We start from the raw sequence: 16,130 nt of genomic DNA on the forward strand, positions 1-16,130 counted from the left end.
TGGGCAGCCGGTGAGGTCGGAATGAGAGCAGTGATTAGATAACGTGGTATCAGGATCCTTTTTTTGAAATCAGTCGTGCTGGGTTAGGTAGAGGAGCGTCCTTGGTTTTGGTCACATTCGTCCTGAAGTGCTGAGGAAGTAACAGGCGTCCCATGTGCAGTGTTCTCTCCTGGCTCAGAAGGGGGGGTGTGCGTGTGGCGTGCCTAGGGGACAGAGTGACAGCAGCGTGGCAGGTGACGCTGAGGGGCTCTTGCTCGTGTTTTGGATTTGAAATTATTTTGCCTTCAAGCTCCCCCTCCCCAAAAGCCATGCAGTGGACCGCTGCGGAGTGTAGGTAAAGCTGCCGTCCCTGAAAGAAGGAGCCCTGCGTCATCCTGCCTCGGTCCCAACCCGCTGGGACCCAGAATTTCGTGTCCCTCATCCGTGCACACCTGAGCCCCCCCTGGGGTACAGGGTGGCCACTGCTGGGGGCAGCCGGTCCCGCTCCTTGGGGCTCTCTGCCCCTCGCCCAGCCTGGAGCCCTCGGCTGCCCTGGGTCCTGTCCCGAGTCCCGGCCTGGGCGGTGCTCGAGCAACGCTTCTCCAGGGTGGCGGCCACCTCACCGGCGGTGTCCCCTTGCAGCGCACCTACCGAATGCCAAAGGAAGTCCGCGTGGAGCCCCAGAAGTTCGCCGCAGAGCTCATCCACCGCCTGGAGGCCGTCCAGCGGACGCGGGAGGCGGAGGAGAAGCTGGAGGAGCGGCTGAAGCGCGTGCGGATGGTGAGTGGGCCCTGGCGGGGCCGCCTGCTTGCGCCCAGGGCACCTGTGGCCCTGCCGGAGCTCCGCTGGCCCGGCCTGGGGACAGGTCTGGCGCGCTCCTGTGCCGGCTGCGTCCTGCTCGGCTCCCGGTGCTCCTCGAGCCCCGTGGAGTCTGGACGCAGGTTCTGTTTTGTCTAGTTTTCTGACCGTAGCCTCACTTGATGGGACGTTGGATGCTGAGAAGGTTCACGATATCGGTGACGTGTTTGCCTGAGTACCTGTCTGCCTCTAGTTGCTTCTGTTGCCCTGGGGTCCTTCTGCTGGACGCCCGCTTTCCACACATGCGAGGCCTCTGAACGGAGGCGGCTGTGGCGGGCGTGCCCCTCACCCCCCTCACTGGGCCGTCCCTCCTGGGCCCGCGGCCTCGGGGCTTGGGCCCTCCGCTTAGAGGGATCCGTCTCTTCTGGATATTTTGTCCAGTACCTGAAACTCAGAAATGCGATGTTTCTTGAAGGATTTATTTCTCAACCCAGACACTGGCTCTTGGATTTAAGATGCGGGGAGTTCCCGTCAAGGCGCAGTAGTTAACGAATCCGACTAGGAACCATGAGGTTGCGGGTTTGATCCCTGGGCTCACTCAGTGGGTTAAGGATCTGACGCTGCCATGAACCATGGTGTAGGTCACAGATGTGGCTCGGATCCCGCGTGGCTGTGGCTGTGGCTGTGGCTGTGGCTGTGGCCAGCAGCTACAGCTCCAATTTGACCCCTAGCCTGGCAACCTCTGTGTGCTGTGAGTGTGGCCCTAAAAAGAAAAAATAATAACAATAATAATAGTAAAAATAGATAAGATGCAGACCCTGAGCCCCTCAAGCCCTGTTGGCCAGCGCCCTGCTGTTCCACGCTGCCGTGTCCCAGGTGGGCCGTGTGGAGGCGCTGTCATGGGTTTGGCAGGTGGTCACCCCTGGCGCTCTTCTCTGGCGCCTGCCTGTGCCCCGCAGCTGCTGTCTGGGGCTCCAGGGCTCTCGCGTTGCGCCCAGCTCGCCCCCTTCCTCCCACGTGCAGATGACAGGCAGGTGTCCGGTAGCGTGTCAGAACCCAGATTCATCCCATGTACCCAGTGACCCCTGCAGCCCGGAGAGAGCAGGAGCGCGAAGGTGCTCGGGTGCGCGTGTGCACATGCGGCCTCTAGCTCCCTCCCGTCGGGCGACTTGGCCAGGCCGAGAGGGCTCTGCTCCCCACCGCCCCCGGGGTCGCCTCACTGCTGGGGAGCGAGTGGCTGGCGGGGCACAGTCGCTGCCGTCGTGCCCTCCCAGGCTGCTCTTGTTTGGAGCCCTCGGACCCCTCCAGGAGCTGAAGGACAGCTGGGGTCGGGGACCACATGTCAGTGGGGAGGGGCCCGGCGGCAGCCCCGACAGGCCTCTGGTGCGCAGAGCGGGGTCTCTGAGAGGCCCAGGTGCTCGCGTGTGGCGAGGCCGCATCCTCCTGCTCTGGCAGCAGGTCCGGGGCACGGCCTCTGTGAGAGAGAGGCTTTCGTGCTCTGAAAACAAACGTGCTTGGGCACTAACGTGCATCGCCGTGTGGAGGAAGTGTGAGCAGGCACGCGGCTGCTGCCTTTGCGCTGTAGAGTTGAGCTAGTGTGGTCCAGGTTTTGGTCTCGGCTCCAGGGCTGTGTGTCCTCGTGGTCCCGGCAGGTCAGCGTTGCAGGGGGACCTCCGCCTTCCCCAGGCAGTTGTGGCCGTAGGTTGGAGCAGGCACTTCTTTTTTGTTTTGTTTTTATGGCCGCACCATGGCACATGAAGTTCCTGGGCCAGGGATCAGATCTGAGCCACAGCCAGGCCATACACAGCAGCTGTGGCATCATCAGATCCTGTCTCTCACCGCACCGGGCCGGGGTTCGAACCCGTGCCTCCGTAGCATCCTGAGCAGCCGCAGTCAGGGTCTTAAGCCATTGCACCACAGTAGGAGCTCCTGAGCCTGTGTGTCTGACATCTGAGTCTGAGACTCTGTGGCGTCCCGGCAGGCGAGGGCAGACGGGGTGCTGTTCTCTCATTTGGCAGCGTGTAAACGAGCAGCCCTGCATTTCTCCAGGGTCAGTTCAGGAAGCAGGAGGAGGGCGCAGGGCCTCCATCTCAGGTGGGCTTCGTGTGGGGGCCTCGGGTTGGGGTCCCTACAGCTGGCAGCGCCATCTCAGGTTTGTTAGCGGGTGCGATTGTAACTTAGGTGAGTTGTACTGGGAAAGAGATTTCTCTTCTAAGAGGAATAACTACGCATTTTTAAATGACTTATTTTCATTGTAAAATCTGGAAAATAAAAGTAAAAGAAAATGGGGGTTCTCGTGGTGGTTTAGCAGTAATGAACCCACCTAGTGTCCATGAGGACTCGGGTTTGAGCCCCAGCCCCACTCAGTGGGTGACGGATGTGGTGTGGCTGTGGCGGTGGTGGAGGCCGGCAGCTGCAGCTCCGATTCAGCCCCTGGCCTGGGAACCGCCATGTGCCACAGGCGCGGCCCTAAAAAGCCAGGAAAAACAAAGAAAGAAAAAGAAAAAGAATATTAGCAGCTGAATGTTAGGTGAACCTGTGGCATTTTGAAACCCCAGGTGGAATTTCGGTGCACGCAGAGCTGTTAAGGAGGCTGGAGCTCGGGTCCCCAGGCGTCCAGAAGCTCCCCGTGGCTCCCTGGCCTTTCAGGGCAGTCGGCGTCAGCAGCGCCCAGGCCACCAAGGCCTGGCCAACAGTTTCCCGGGGCCCCCAGCCCCTCATCCCTGCAGAGCGTGGGGCTGGGACGGAGACACTGGTCGGGTCTCTGCTGGGGCGACTCCCAGCCACGCCCGTGAGGTGCGCGTCCCCTGGGTCCGTGCCCCTCTCCCCATCTGTCCTCTTTGGCGGCTCGTCCACGTGACACGCTGCCGCTGTGCAGGGCCGAGGAGCTGGGCGGTAGACCTGTGGAGACCTGTTCGTGCTCATCCAGGGCGGCTTTGTCTCCCGGTCTCTCAGTCGTGACCGTCTCACTCCGCATGCTGGTGGGGGCGAGCCCGCGAGACAGGAATCCCAAACAGGTGTCCCTTCAGGAATTACAGCAATCACACATTCCTGTGTACAGATATGGGTGTGGTCACTGTTTGAGTCCAGGGAAACCACTGGCTCAGGGTGAGAATTGGAGTTCCCATCGTGGCGCAGCGGAAACGCATCCGACTAGGAACCATGAGGTTGGGGGTTCGATCCCTGGCCTCGCTCAGCGGGTTAAGGATCCGGCGTGGCTGTGGCTGTGCTGTAGGCCAGCAGCTGTAGCTCCGATTGGACCCTTAGCCGGGGAAGCTCCATGTGCCCCGAGTGCGGCCCTTTTAAAAAAAGACGAAAAAGAGCTCATCTGTCGATGGGCATGATGGAAGATACGGCCGTGAGATTGAGGAGTAGGAAAACTCAAAAACAGTGCAGTTTTTATTGAGGCATCGGAGAAAGCAGAGGCAGGGCCCAGCTTCCTGGCGGGCTTCTGGGCCTGTGGCTTCGTGCCCCTCCTGGGCGCCCTCCTGCCGCGCAGCCCACCCACAGCCCTGCCGCATGCGAGGGACCCTGGCCTGGCCCCGCCTAGTCCTGGCCTCTGCTGGTCTGGTGTTTGTCTCCTCAGGTGTGGGACTTCTACGGTGTGGGCAGTGCCAAGAGGTGACGCGCAGCCTTGTCCCCACAGGAGGAGGAAGGCGAAGGTGGTGATGTGTCCTCTGCCCCCCCAGGGGCCAGTCACAAGCTGCCTGCGGCCCCGGCCTGGCACCACTTCCCAGCGCGCTACGCGGACGTGGGCTGCGTGGGGCTGCGGGACGCGCACGAGGAGAACCCCGAGAGCATCCTGGACGAGCACGTGCAGCGGGTCATGCGGACACCGGGCTGCCAGTCGCCAGGACCCGGCCACCGCTCCCCGGAGAACTCGCACATGCCCAAGATCGGGGTGCTGGGGGCCGCGGTGCCCGGACACGGAAAGCACGCGCCCAAGTTGGGGGTGAAGCTCGACGCAGCTGGCCTGCACCTCCACAGACACAGCCACCACCATGGCCACCATGGTGCCGCCAGGCCCAAGGAGCCGGCCGAGGCCGAGGCCTCCCGCCGGGTCCAGAGCAGCTTCGCATGGGGCCCGGAGCTGCACGGCCACGCGGCCAAGCCCCGCAGCCACTTGGAGAGCCTGGGGACCCCTCTCAACACCGGTGACAGCCTGGCCTACAGGTGGGTGTCTGCGGCAGCCCGCACGTGGGGACAGGCCAGGGCTGTGCTCACGTCGTCCCGTGTCGGTGTCGGCTCGAGGCCTGAGGCCGTGTGTCCTGTGGACCCTGTGCCAGGGTCCACGCCGGATTCCCCTGTAACAGTCCTTAAACTGAGGTCAGCCCCAGAGGCTGCATTAAACCCGTGTGCCCGGGCGTCCTGATCCCTGGGCTTCCGCCTCGAGTGTGGTGGGATCAGATGCGCCCAGTGCCGAGGGCCTGCCTGGGTGAGGAGGTGGCCGGGCCCTGGCTGCTACCACCTTGGCTCCAGCCCTCCCAGACGGTGCTGCTGGACCCTTCCTTCCCTCCCCGCCGTCGCATCCAGCCCGCGGCGCTGTCGAGGCCTCTGCCCTTTGGGTCCCCCTCCCCCCACCATACGGCTCGCAGCAGCAGCAGGCCAGCGGACGGCAGCGGTGGCCCGGGTCTTGCTCTTGCAGCGGCAAGGCAGGCATGACCTCCAAAAGAAGCGCCAAGAAGGCCGAGTCAGGGAGGAGTGCCAGCGCAGAGGCACCGGGCCCCTCCGAGGATGCGGAGAAGAACCAGAAGATCATGCAGTGGATCATCGAGGGCGAGAAGGAGATCAGCAGGCACCGGAAGGCTGGGCATGGGTGAGGGGGCGTGGCCGAGGGGGCCTGGGTGAGAGGGCACAGCTGAGGGGGGCCCCCTGCCAGCAACCTGACCAGCTGGTCTAGCCACGGGCCACGGGCCGTGGACACGAGAAACCTGTAGAATGGGGCCCGGTCCGTGGTAGCCTTAGGGTGGTGCCTTCCTGTGGGGGCGGGATCGTCAGGGAGCTTCAATGTCTGTCCCCGCTGCCACCCACCTACCTCGAGGCCTGCCAGGCAGGGGCTGCTGCCACCTGGATGCCTTCCGGGTCTGACCTGCTTATCCCTGGCAGCTGGGGGCCGGTTCTCATCTGCTCTTTGATCCTCTGGGCTCTGTGTGGTCAGTCTCGGTGTCACCCCCGTCCCCATCACGGGGGGGATGGGGGCCCGAGGCTGCTGGAGTCTCCCCTTGGTGGGCAGGCCATCCGACTCCCACAGGCAGATGCCCTCTGCCCTCCCGGGCACGGCTGGGGAGGCCTCAGTGGTGCATGAGGCAGGCGAGTTGGACCCGGGGTCCCTGATCTTGCCTGCAGGCGACCTGGAAATGAGCCCTCTGCCAGTGTCCAGACGCTTTGCAGCCGTGCTGCTCGGGGGCCCACTCTGGGAGCCCCTCCTCGTGGGGTTGGGTGGGGTGGATTCTCAGCCTCTGATGTTCACCAGGGGTGGCTCTGTCCTCGCAGCGCCTACTGCATGGAGAGTTTCTAGGGGACAGAGCAGGAGTGGAAGGGTCTCCCGGCTTCGGCAGCCTCCTGCCCTCTGCGTGGCTGTGGACCTGGGGGGTGGCAGCGTGGGGACCAATGGCCCTGGGCGGGGAGGGAGGAGCAAGGAGCCAGGGCCAGGGGCTGGGCTTCCTGTGGGGCTTTTTGGAGTCCGCCCCCAGCCTGAGGCGGTTTTGGTGTCACAGGGGCACTGGCGGCCCCTTCCTGGGATTCTCTTTTTTTTTTTTTGTCTTTTGTCTTTTTAGGGCCACACACATGGAGGTTCCCAGGCTAGGGGTCCAATCGGAGCTGTAGCCACCGGCCTACGGCACAGCCGCAGCAACACAGGATCCGAGCCGCATCTGCAAGCTTCATCACAGCTCAGGGTAACGCCGGATCCTTCACCCACTGGGCGAGGCCAGGGATCGAACCCGCAACCTCATGGATACTAGTCGGGTTTGTCACCCTCTGAGCCACGACGGGAACTCCGGGATTCTCTGGTTTTTGCTCCCGGTGCTAAGCTTGCTTTCCGAGGCCTCCGGGCTCAGCTCAGAGAAGCCGCTGTTTCCCCTCAGATCCCCCTAGTGGGCGAGCAAGGGCCGGTCACCCAGGTGCAGCCTGTTCTCAGTGTCTGATAAAGGAGAATGGGCAGCACGTTGAGGGAAAATCAGGGAATTGATAGGTGCAGAATTATGTCAACTATGTCGGGGGTTTTTGGGGGGGCCCTTTTGTTTGAGGGCCGCACTTGCGGCCTATGGAAGGTCCCAGGAATTTCCCAGCTGTAGCGAATTGGAGCCACAGCTGCCGGCCTCCACCACAGCTGCCGGCCTCCACCACAGCTGCCGGCCTCCACCACAGCTCACGTCAACACCAGATCCTTAACCCAGTGAGCGAGGCCAGGGATCGAACCAGCGTCCTTAAAGATGCTAGTCGGGTTCGTTAACCATTGAGCCACGACAGGCACTGCCCGGTGAAGTTTTTTTTTTTTTGTCTTTTTGCCCTTTCTGGGGCTGCTCCCGTGGCATATGGAGGTTCCCAGGCTAGGGGTCGAATCGGAGCTGCATCCACCGGCCTACGCCAGAGCCACAGCAACACGGGATCCGAGCTGCGTCTGCAACCTACACCACAGCTCACGGCAACGCCGGATCCTTCACCCACTGAGAGAGGCCAGGGATCGAACCCGCCACCTCATGGTTTTTAGTCGGATTCGTTAACCACTGCGCCACGACGGGCACCCCCCGGTGAAGTATTTTTAACAAGGAAAGAAATACACTAAATATTCCAAGAGTGGCAATTTCCAAATTGATTTGTTTTTTCATCGACTTTCCCGCATGCAGGAGGCAGGAGGGGACGGTGTTTGCATGGGATGCAGTTTACAGTTCAGTAACGCTCTTAAACCCAGTAGGAAACCGGTGTCGGGAACGCGCTGTGTGCCGGGCGTGCTGGAGGCCGGGGCACGGGCTTAGGCAGCTGCCTCATCTTCTCTCTGACCCCGCAGGTCGTCTGGGGCAAAGAAGCAGCAGGCCCATGAGAGCTCCAGGCCCCTGTCCATCGAGCGTCCTGGGGCCGTGCACCCTTGGGTCAGCGCCCAGCTCCGCAACTCCGTCCAGCCCTCGCATCTCTTCATTCAAGACCCCACGATGCCGCCCAACCCGGCCCCCAACCCCCTGACGCAGCTGGAGGAGGCCCGCCGGCGTCTGGAGGAGGAGGAGAAGCGAGCCAGCAAGGTGCCCTCCAAGCAGAGGTACGGGCCTCAGGGAGGGCAGGGGCTGCCTGTCCGGCTCCCCCCGACCCCCGTGCCGTGGCGCTGCGACGCTGTGGCCCCGCTTCCTGGGTGACGCTCCCGGGGCCTGCGGCGTGTGTCGGGGCTGGGGAGCGAGGGGAGCCTCCCCGAGTCACTGCTGCCCTGTGAGGGCGCTCACTGGCCTTCACCCTGCGGCTCCGAGGTTGCGGTCAGACCACCAGGGGCTGCTGAGCCGGCCGAGCTCACAGGGTGGTCCCTGTTGGGGCAGGTGTCTGTGCTGAGACACGTAGGGCCGTCGCATTTAGAGAGACACCGCCTTCCTCCCTTCCCTTCTCCGCCTGCAGGGCCGGGCGGTGGGCCTGGCTGCTGTGTCACCCTGCCAGGCCGTCTTCTCCCCCTGAGGGAGCCGGGGGCCCCCCCTTGGTGGGGGCATATTGTTCCTCCAGGCTGGACCCTCTCAGCTGGGCCTTGAGGTCCCTTTCCTGGGAGGGGCCGGGCAGCCTGGGCAGTGGGGTCGTAAACCTGCGGCCACTGCTGCTCAGGCCTCATTGGCTCCCCTCGCGCCGACTCCTGTCAGCCGGACCTCTGGCTCCAGCCTCACTGTGTGGACCGCCCTGCTCTGGGGACGCCAGCGTCCATCTCAGGCACAGCCAGAAGCAGGACGTGTACCCCAGCTTGTCAGAGGCACCCACATTTACTGCCGCTGTCTTATCCCGGGGTCTTCTGTCGGTGCAGAGCCCGGGGGCCGCCCCCATCTGACAGGCCTGCGCGCTGGAGGCAGGCAGGGCGCCAGGGCTGGGACGCAAGGACCTCCTCTGTGCAGCATGTCCTCTCTGGCCCGCGACACCGAGCTGAGCCACATACGGGTCGGCCCAGGGCATGCGGGCCTTTGGCCACTGGCTACAGACCCAGAGCAAAGGTCGCCGGGCCTCCTCATGGGGCGGCCCCCCCAGGCTGATCACGTAGAAGTCACCTCAAGGCCACGTCAGCCGGGGTGGACGGCCCCGGGGAGAGGAGCGGCTGGGCGGCGTGCCCTCCAGATGCCGCAGAGCCCGGGTCTGCGTGGAGCGCGGCATGGGAAGAGCCACTCCTCGGGCCGAAGCGGCAGCCCCCCATGAAGGCCGAGGCCCCCGGCGTGCGTGTGGACGAGCAGCTCCGGGAGCCCGAGGTCCGCTCTGGATGGACGGGCGCGTGTTGGTGTGGATGCACCCGAGGAGCCCAGCGTTCTCAGCCCTGCTCCAGCAGCCACGTCCTGGGCGCCTCCCGTGCGGGAGCCCTGCCCGAGCCGGCTGACCTGCGCCTGCCGCCGGTTCACTGGCGCGTTGTTCCCTAGGTATGTGCAGGGGGTCATCCAGCGGGGGCGCTCGTGCGCCAGGCCAGCGTGCACGCCCGTGCTGAGCATGGTGCCAGCGGTGTCCGACCTGGAGCTCTCCGAGGCAGAGCACGTGCGCTCCCCGCCGGTCCTCCCATCCTGCCCACCCTGCCCCGCTGGCCAGGCCCGGCAGTGGCATGGCTCTGCCCAGAGGGCAGCTCGGGCACGTCGCCCGAAGAGCCGGGGCTGCAAGTTGCGTCTCTGCCGAAGGAACCGCCGACTGTCCACGTGGTGACACGCCACCACTGGGCCGGAGAGGAGGGCCGCACTCCTCCTGCTCCCCCGCCACATGTCCCCCACCAGGCCTTGCGACACGCTGGGCTGCCACCTGTCTGGCCTGCCGGGGTCAGGGCTGCAGCCGGGGCGCCCCTGGCACACAGCCGCCCGAGGTGTCCTCATCGGGCACTTTGCACACAGCGACTGGCTCTTTCTCACGTGGGCCAGGCTGGGTCTCAGGGAGCCACGTGCTGTGTGTAGACAGGGCCGGCCACTTCGTCCCTGCCCTGGTGCTCGAGACGGAGCAGAAGGCGGGTCCCTCCTAAGCCCTCGCCAGGCTCACCCCTGACAGCACGTCGTCCCGTCCAGCCGCATGCACACTGCAGGGGTCTCTGCGTCCCCTTCTGTAGACAGTGAACTGCTCCAGAGCCCCCAGTGGGCTCCCGGGACAAGCTGGGTTTGAGGCTGCCGGCTGAGAGAAGGGATTCAGGTGCCTGGGAACCCGGCCCGAGCAGTGGGTGGCCACACGGCTGAGGTGACTGCTTGCTGTGTGCGCAGGAGGGCTGGGGGGCCAGGAGAGTGGAGCCCGCTGTGAGCTCAGGTGGCCTTCCTCAGGTGACGCTGGCAGTGCTGGGCGGGTACAGGACGAGGGGTGCTGCCTCCGCCGGTCAGGGTGAAGGTCCCCCCAGCCCGGGAGGGGACGGCACGGTGGCCTCACGTTGCTGTCCCGAAGCATGGCCGGTTACTGTGCCTGGTCTGGGACAGGTTCTCCGCTGAGGGGCAGATCTGTCTCAGTTCTGTTGGTCCAGTCCTGGCCTTGACGCGTTTTCTAGGCTTCAGGGCTGCAGGCCTTCCCAGGGTGCCAGCACTGTAGCCTGGCCTAGGCTGGGGACCCCGGCAGTTGCTGTGGCCAGGCCACCTCGACACGCCTGGCCCAGGCCTCCGCTCTGGGTGCCAGCGCTGGGTACGGGTCTGCCTCTGGTCAGCTCAGGCCACCCTGAGACCAGGGCCTCGCGCTGGGCAGGCCGCCTGGCTGGTTAGACGTGCTCCAGGCGGGCCACAAGCTGCTGTCCGCGCGTCAGGGCATGTGGATTGGCTGGCGTAAGCCTGGAAACCTGGGTTGAGGCAGGCGCAGGGCGAGTCCCTGGGGCTGGATGTGGCCGTGTGGGCTGGGTGGGCCCTGGAGCTTGTGGACGGGTTGTGTGTCTGAGCATGGTGCCTCTCCCCTGCAGGCCCTGGAAGCCTGGGTGCCCGGGGGACACCGGGCCCAGCAGTCACCACCACTTCTCTGCCCCCAGGACGAAATCGCAGAGGAAGGCAGGCGGAGGGAGTGCCCAGCCGTGCGATAGCATCGTTGTGGCCTATTACTTCTGTGGGGAGCCCATCCCCTACCGGACCCTGGTGAGGGGCCGCGCGGTCACGCTGGGCCAGTTCAAGGAGCTGCTGACCAAGAAAGGCAACTACAGGTGAGAGGTTGGGATGGGCCCCGTGCTGGGCAGGCATCCCCACGAGACAGCGCCATGCGCTCCCATCTCCCCACGTCCTTGTCTGCACCTCCCCCGCTGGCCCCCCTGCGGGCTGTTGGCACGAGCCCCGTGATGGGCGAGGCGTGTGTGGGTGGCCTCGGGGCTCTGGGTCTCAACTCCTGGCCCAGGTGACGGAGGGTTGGGAGGGTGTGTTGGTCCCCCTGCTCGTGTGGCCCGAGTGGTCCCGCTGTCAGGCCTGTACCTGGCCTGTCCTCCGCAGAAGCCAGGTCCCTTCCTCGGGCTCCGCCCTGGGCTGCCGGGCCCTGCTGGCCTGAGATTGGCCTCTGGAGGAGAAGCGGGGCCGGATGGACTCCGCTGGGGTCGGCCCGCGCCGTGGCTTGAGCGCGGGTGCGTCCGCACAGCAGAGACGATGGAGGCCCTGTGCGCCACCCCCTCCCCGCCCAGCACCCAGGGGCCAGGGCAGGGGCCCCACTTGTGTCATTGCACAGGCTGCCAGTGCTCAGACACCAGGTGGAGCAGCCTCGTGCCCCACAGGCGGGGTCTGGGGCGCGGCCACCGAGCTCGGGCCGGCCCTGTCCCTCACCGCCCCCGGCCCGGCCCGCAGATACTACTTCAAGAAAGTGAGCGACGAGTTCGACTGCGGCGTGGTGTTTGAGGAGGTGCGCGAGGACGAGGCCGTCCTGCCCGTGTTTGAGGAGAAGATCATTGGCAAGGTGGAGAAGGTGGACTGACCAGCAGGCTGGCCTCTGAGCCAGACTGGACCCCTGTCAGCTGGGGGCAGGGCGGCCGCCCCGGAGCCACGAGGCCGACCCAGGCTCCGGGCGGAAGGCAGGTGCTGCCTGCCCCACGGTCGCCGCCCCTTTGGTCCAGGAGGGCGCCGGCCCCTGAGGGTCCCCGGGGCTGGTCCTCTCCTCCGCTGGGATACTCAGAGCCTCCCCAACAGGGAGCCTGCCCTGGGGCCGCCTCAAGTCCCTCCCCAGCGGCCCCCTGCTGCTAACCGCGGGCAGCCCCTGGCGCTTACCGCTTGGGCTCTGCCCCCTCTGGGACTCGCCTGCCCTGGCCAGGACCATCCCAGAGCCAGGGTGCTGGGGGCCCCCGGGGCCTCCGTCCATTGTACCTGTCACCGAGTGCCTTCAACACAGCTTGTCTCTTGCCTGCCACTGTGTGGACCCGGTGACGGAGCACCCAGGCCCTCCTCCGCCCTCGGGGACGGAGCGCCAGCTCAGCGGGTCCCGGGCTCCTCTTTGCTGAGGGCCCGTGTAAATATGTACATTTCTCAGGCGTGGGCCAGTGGGGGGCCGCCCCCAGCCCATTTTTCATGCGCTGACTTGTACAATGAACTTTTCAAAGGTACTTGGATAATAATGAAATAAAACCATTTTTGAACCTTCTCTGCCTGTGGCCTGCACCTGTCTTACATGGGTCCAGGCACCCCAGTTCAGTCCAGCCGCCAGGGGATGAGGGTGGGGGGGGTGGTGGGAGTGAGCAGCCAGCAGCAGCACCATGCTCTCCTTGCCCCTGTGGGGCCTCGGACCCAGACCGGAGCCAGAGACCCATCTGGGAGGGCTGGGCTCCATGCAAGATGTAACGGCACCAGGAGGCCTAGATTTGGCCAAAACCAAGGGCCAGGGGTCTGCCTAGTTCAGGAACCACACAGAGTCCAAGACCAGAGCTCTTTTATTCCCAGCCCTCAGCTTCCAGGGGCACCAGAGACAGGCCTGCCCTGGTGCACAGCGATGGCGGCATGGCTACAGCTCGTCCTTGGGCTTCGTGGAGTTTTCTGGCGTCTCCTGCAAAGGGTCACAGGGCCCCAGCTGGAAGCTGCAGCCTCTGCCCAGCCTGCCCCGTCAGCCCCACAGCCTCCAGTCCAAAGGCTGCGGCCTTGGACAGAGGAACCCACCGGGAAGGGCTGTCCGGGTGGCTCCGTGGGCTCCTCGGCAGGCAGCGCACCCCCACTGTCCAGAAACTTGGAGAAAGTTTCCAGGTCCCTGGTGCCTTTGTATTCAATTGCCTGGGGAGAGACGGGAGGGTCTGGAAAACACTCCATTCCTGGACCCAAGGCCACGCCCGCCCAAGCCCCACCCTAGGGCTGCTCTCAGGCCACGCCCGCCCAAGCCCCACCCTAGGCCGGCCCTCCGAGGCCACGCCCACCAAAGCCCCGCCCCGGGCTGCCTGCCCTCCAAGGCCATGGCTGCCCAGGCGCCACCCTAGAGGGGTGCCCCCCGCCCCAGGGCTATGCCTCCAGCCCAGGCCTGTCGAACCCAGACCCAGCTCAGGACCAGGGAAGACAGGGTCCCGCCTCACCTTCCGACCTGGCCCTGCCGGGAAGTACTTGAGGGTGGGGAAGCCATGCACAGGGAAGGCCTCCAGCTCGTTGGCCGTGGCGTCCAGCTCAGCGATGATGATGTCCTCATGGTCTTTGTACTTCTCAGCCAGCGCCTCCCAGGCCGGGGCCATCTCCTTGCAGTGGGTGCACCATGGGGCGTCTAGGACAGTGGGGCGTCAGCACAGCCAGCAGGGTCCCCCGCCACCCGCCGGCCCGCTGCGCCGCACTCACAGAACTTGATAAACACATTCTTGGTTTCATCAAAAGCCACCTGCTCGAAATTCTTGCCCACGAGGGTCTTGACGGGCCGCTGGTCCCAGTCTGGGGGAATCTCCTGGCTCAAGCGATAGGGCTGGGGGAAGGGGCCAGGCGCTTCAGTGGGAGGTCTCTCCAGGGAGCGGCTGTTCCCCACCGCCCCCACCCCATGAGCCAACCCGCAGCGGACCTTGAGCTCCCCACCGAGGACTGCGCGGCAGAAGGCTGCAACCGAGGTGGCCGTGACCGGCTCCTTGTCCGCAGGTGCGTACTTCTTGGTGGTCTCCATGTTGACGAAACGCAGGGTGGGGGCCTCCTCGGCCTTGAGGCCGAAGTACTGGAGCACGTGGTCGTTGTTGGCGCCCACGTCCACCACCACAAACAGCACCTGCCAGCAGGGAGTCCGCGTGGGCGCCCCGCCTCCCCACCGCCCCGCCCTCCAGCCCAGCCAGTACCTGCCCCCGGAAACGGGGAGCCGCCTCCCGGAAGCCGCTCAGCCGCTCCAGGTGAGCGGCCAGCGTCTGGTTGATGAACAGCAGCAAGTGGTTAGGGATTCTGGCCGCAAAGATCTTAGGGGATGTCTACAGGGGCAGGTGGAGCTCGTGGGGCGGAGCGCAAGGGCACCTGCCCCCGCCCCCGCCCCCCACCTGCGCCTCCAGCCCAGCTTACCTGCGGGGTGAACTCCGTGACCAGATGCATGCTGTGCGTGAGCAGGAAGCGGGACAGATCCCCCTGGTCCAGGCCCAGCTCCTTGTCCACTGGGAAGTCTGCCCGGCCCTCGTCGTACTGGAGAACACCAGGTGAGTCAGCAGGAGCCATGGCCCTGACCCCCATCCCTGCCGGCCTGACTCCCCGCCTGACCCACCTTCTTGAAAAGGACCACGGTGTCCTTGGTGAGGCCGAACTTCTGAAAGAGCTGTGGCCGGTCCGTGAGGCCAAAAGCCATGTCCAGGGCATCCTGGGCCACAGCCAGGAAGGTAGCCACATCCTTGTCCTGCAAGTCCTAAGGGGCCCGAGCCTCCTAGTTGGCCAGTGGGCCTCACAGGCCCTGCCTCCCTCCCCCCCGCCCCCGCGGGCCACCGCTCACCTGGAAGAAGCCTATGACGACCACGTCCCAGGCACGCATCAGCACGCGGGCACCCTCCTCATCCTCCAGCTGCGTGGCACTGGGCCCCACGCGCCGCCTCAGCCACTCAGCGATGCCTTGGGCCTCCCGTGGGCCTGCAAAGGATCCTTCAGCCTGGGCCCAGCCCCTGCCCCCCGCCCCGCCCTGCCCCGCCCGCTCCGCCCCGTTCCCGGCACCAGTGTATTCCTCCGGGTGCGTGCGGTTCCCGTCGCGGAAGAACTTGAGCGTGGGGTACTCTGTCACGGCAAACTCCTCGGCCAGCTCTGGTTCCGCGGGCCCATCCACCTTGGCCAGCCTGGCCTTGGCCGCCTCTGCTGCCAGCAGGGCAGCCGCCTTGCTGTACTCGGGGGCCAGCGCCTTGCATTGCCCACACCACGGGGCATCTGGGGGACAGGGCCATGAGTGCCCCCGGCCTCCAAGACCCCAGCCGGAGCCCCTGCTCCCGCCCAGCCAGGGCCTGCAGACCTTGGAGTCAGTCAGGTCCAGCAAGGAGCAAGCATCAGGGGCCCACCTGAGCCTCGGCCACATGGAGCCCACGCCCCAGAGACGGGACCCCTCAAGGCCTCCAGCTGGGGGTCCCATGCCAGTCCTGTCCTGACAATGTGTTTTAGGAAGACCCCTCTGGGTGCTGCCCCGAGTCTGGCTTGCCCGCGTCCTGCCTGCTGAGGCCTCCAGCTAAGAAGGGCTCGCACTATGCAAAGGTGGTAAAAGCCCAGAAGACGCCAGCCCGAGTGCGAGCTGGCCCTTTATAGGAAGCATTAGTACAAGATCAATGAGCACAGGTCTCCCCTGCACCTGGCCCCCACTGTGAGGACTGGACCCCAGCCCAGCTCAGCCCCAGGGCTCTGCCTTGGGCGTCCTCTGGCGGAGCGCCAGGAGCACAGTGGGCCCTGAGTGCCGGACGGAGCCCCCGCGGCCCTTGGTGTGAGAACCCCCGGTGGCCCCAGCACTCACAGAACTCCACCAGCAGGGCAGGGTGCTCCCGCAAGGCCAGGCCCAGGGTCCGCCGGTTCAGCACCAAGATCCCATCCTCCTCGGGGACCTCCTCCTCCTCCTGCTCCTCCTCCTCATCGGGGGGCCCCTCTGAGGGTCCCCCGGGCCCTGGCCCCTGGCCCTGAAGGCCTGAGGCCCCGAGCAGCAGCAGTAGCAGCCCCAGCAGGAGTTGGCCGTCCATGGCAGTGCCGGGGCCCACGGGGCGGGGGCAGATAAGGGGGCCGGGGGCCAAGCAGCCACCGCCACGTGGCACCCAGGCCTGGTCGCGGGGAAGATAAGGCCAGCAGGCTCCCCCAGCCCGGGGGAGGGAGGCAGACAGGCGA

General features: G+C 65.4%; 2 protein-coding genes across 17 annotated transcripts in view; one reads left to right on the forward strand and one right to left on the reverse strand.

The window, feature by feature from the left end:
• The window catches only part of AXIN1 (axin 1), a 49,056-nt gene extending 36,558 nt beyond the window's left edge, over window positions 1-12,498 (forward strand). For 6 of the 11 annotated variants that reach the window (XM_021086926.2, XM_085018206.1, XM_021086930.2 and 3 more), the window contains 6 exons: window positions 622-759; window positions 4,424-4,950; window positions 5,423-5,593; window positions 7,787-8,032; window positions 10,919-11,086; window positions 11,712-12,498. In XM_021086926.2, coding sequence (XP_020942585.1) covers window positions 622-759; window positions 4,424-4,950; window positions 5,423-5,593; window positions 7,787-8,032; window positions 10,919-11,086; window positions 11,712-11,838 — 1,377 coding nt within the window. In that variant the 3' untranslated portion in view covers window positions 11,839-12,498. Of the gene's footprint in view, window positions 1-621; window positions 760-4,423; window positions 4,951-5,422; window positions 5,594-7,786; window positions 9,474-10,918; window positions 11,087-11,711 lie in introns of all 11 variants that reach the window. The other 5 variants (XR_002342476.2, XR_014841126.1, XM_021086929.2 and 2 more) reach the window with 3 other exon arrangements.
• A 268-nt stretch (window positions 12,499-12,766) lies between these two features.
• Window positions 12,767-15,997, reverse strand: PDIA2 (protein disulfide isomerase family A member 2). 6 transcript variants are annotated; one of them, XM_021086937.2, is made up of 11 exons: window positions 15,769-15,997; window positions 14,991-15,197; window positions 14,776-14,909; window positions 14,554-14,691; window positions 14,358-14,474; window positions 14,144-14,269; window positions 13,879-14,025; window positions 13,705-13,785; window positions 13,412-13,593; window positions 13,008-13,118; window positions 12,767-12,897 (listed from the first exon to the last, which is right to left on the reverse strand). In XM_021086937.2, exons 1-11 carry the CDS (start codon window positions 15,986-15,988, stop codon window positions 12,798-12,800), a joined length of 1,563 nt encoding a protein of 520 aa, XP_020942596.1. In that variant the 5' UTR covers window positions 15,989-15,997; the 3' UTR covers window positions 12,767-12,797. The 6 variants fall into 6 exon arrangements, with proteins under 6 accessions (XP_020942596.1, XP_084874396.1, XP_020942598.1 ...); XM_085018270.1 differs by having other exon boundaries at window positions 13,665-13,785; XM_021086939.2 differs by having other exon boundaries at window positions 13,879-14,076.
• Between the last annotated feature and the right edge of the window lie 133 nt (window positions 15,998-16,130).

Source organism: Sus scrofa, chromosome 3 (genome assembly GCF_054392235.1).
Source record: "Sus scrofa isolate SSC_HxYL_T2T_F1_AM1 chromosome 3, Sscrofa_HxYL_maternal_Yorkshire_Landrace_v2.0, whole genome shotgun sequence".
Classification (NCBI taxonomy): domain Eukaryota; kingdom Metazoa; phylum Chordata; class Mammalia; order Artiodactyla; family Suidae; genus Sus; species Sus scrofa.

Excerpts from the sequence above, each read along its gene's own strand:
- PDIA2 (XM_021086939.2), bottom strand. The coding sequence starts at position 15,988 with ATGGACGGCCAACTCCTGCTGGGGCTGCTACTGCTGCTGCTCGGGGCC. Across the intron at positions 13,594-13,704 it reads TGGGCAAGAATTTCGAGCAG|ACGCCCCATGGTGCACCCAC; the intron begins GTGGCTTTTGAT and ends CCACTGTCCTAG. Across the intron at positions 13,119-13,411 it reads CGGCAGGGCCAGGTCGGAAG|GCAATTGAATACAAAGGCAC; the intron begins GTGAGGCGGGAC and ends GTCTCTCCCCAG.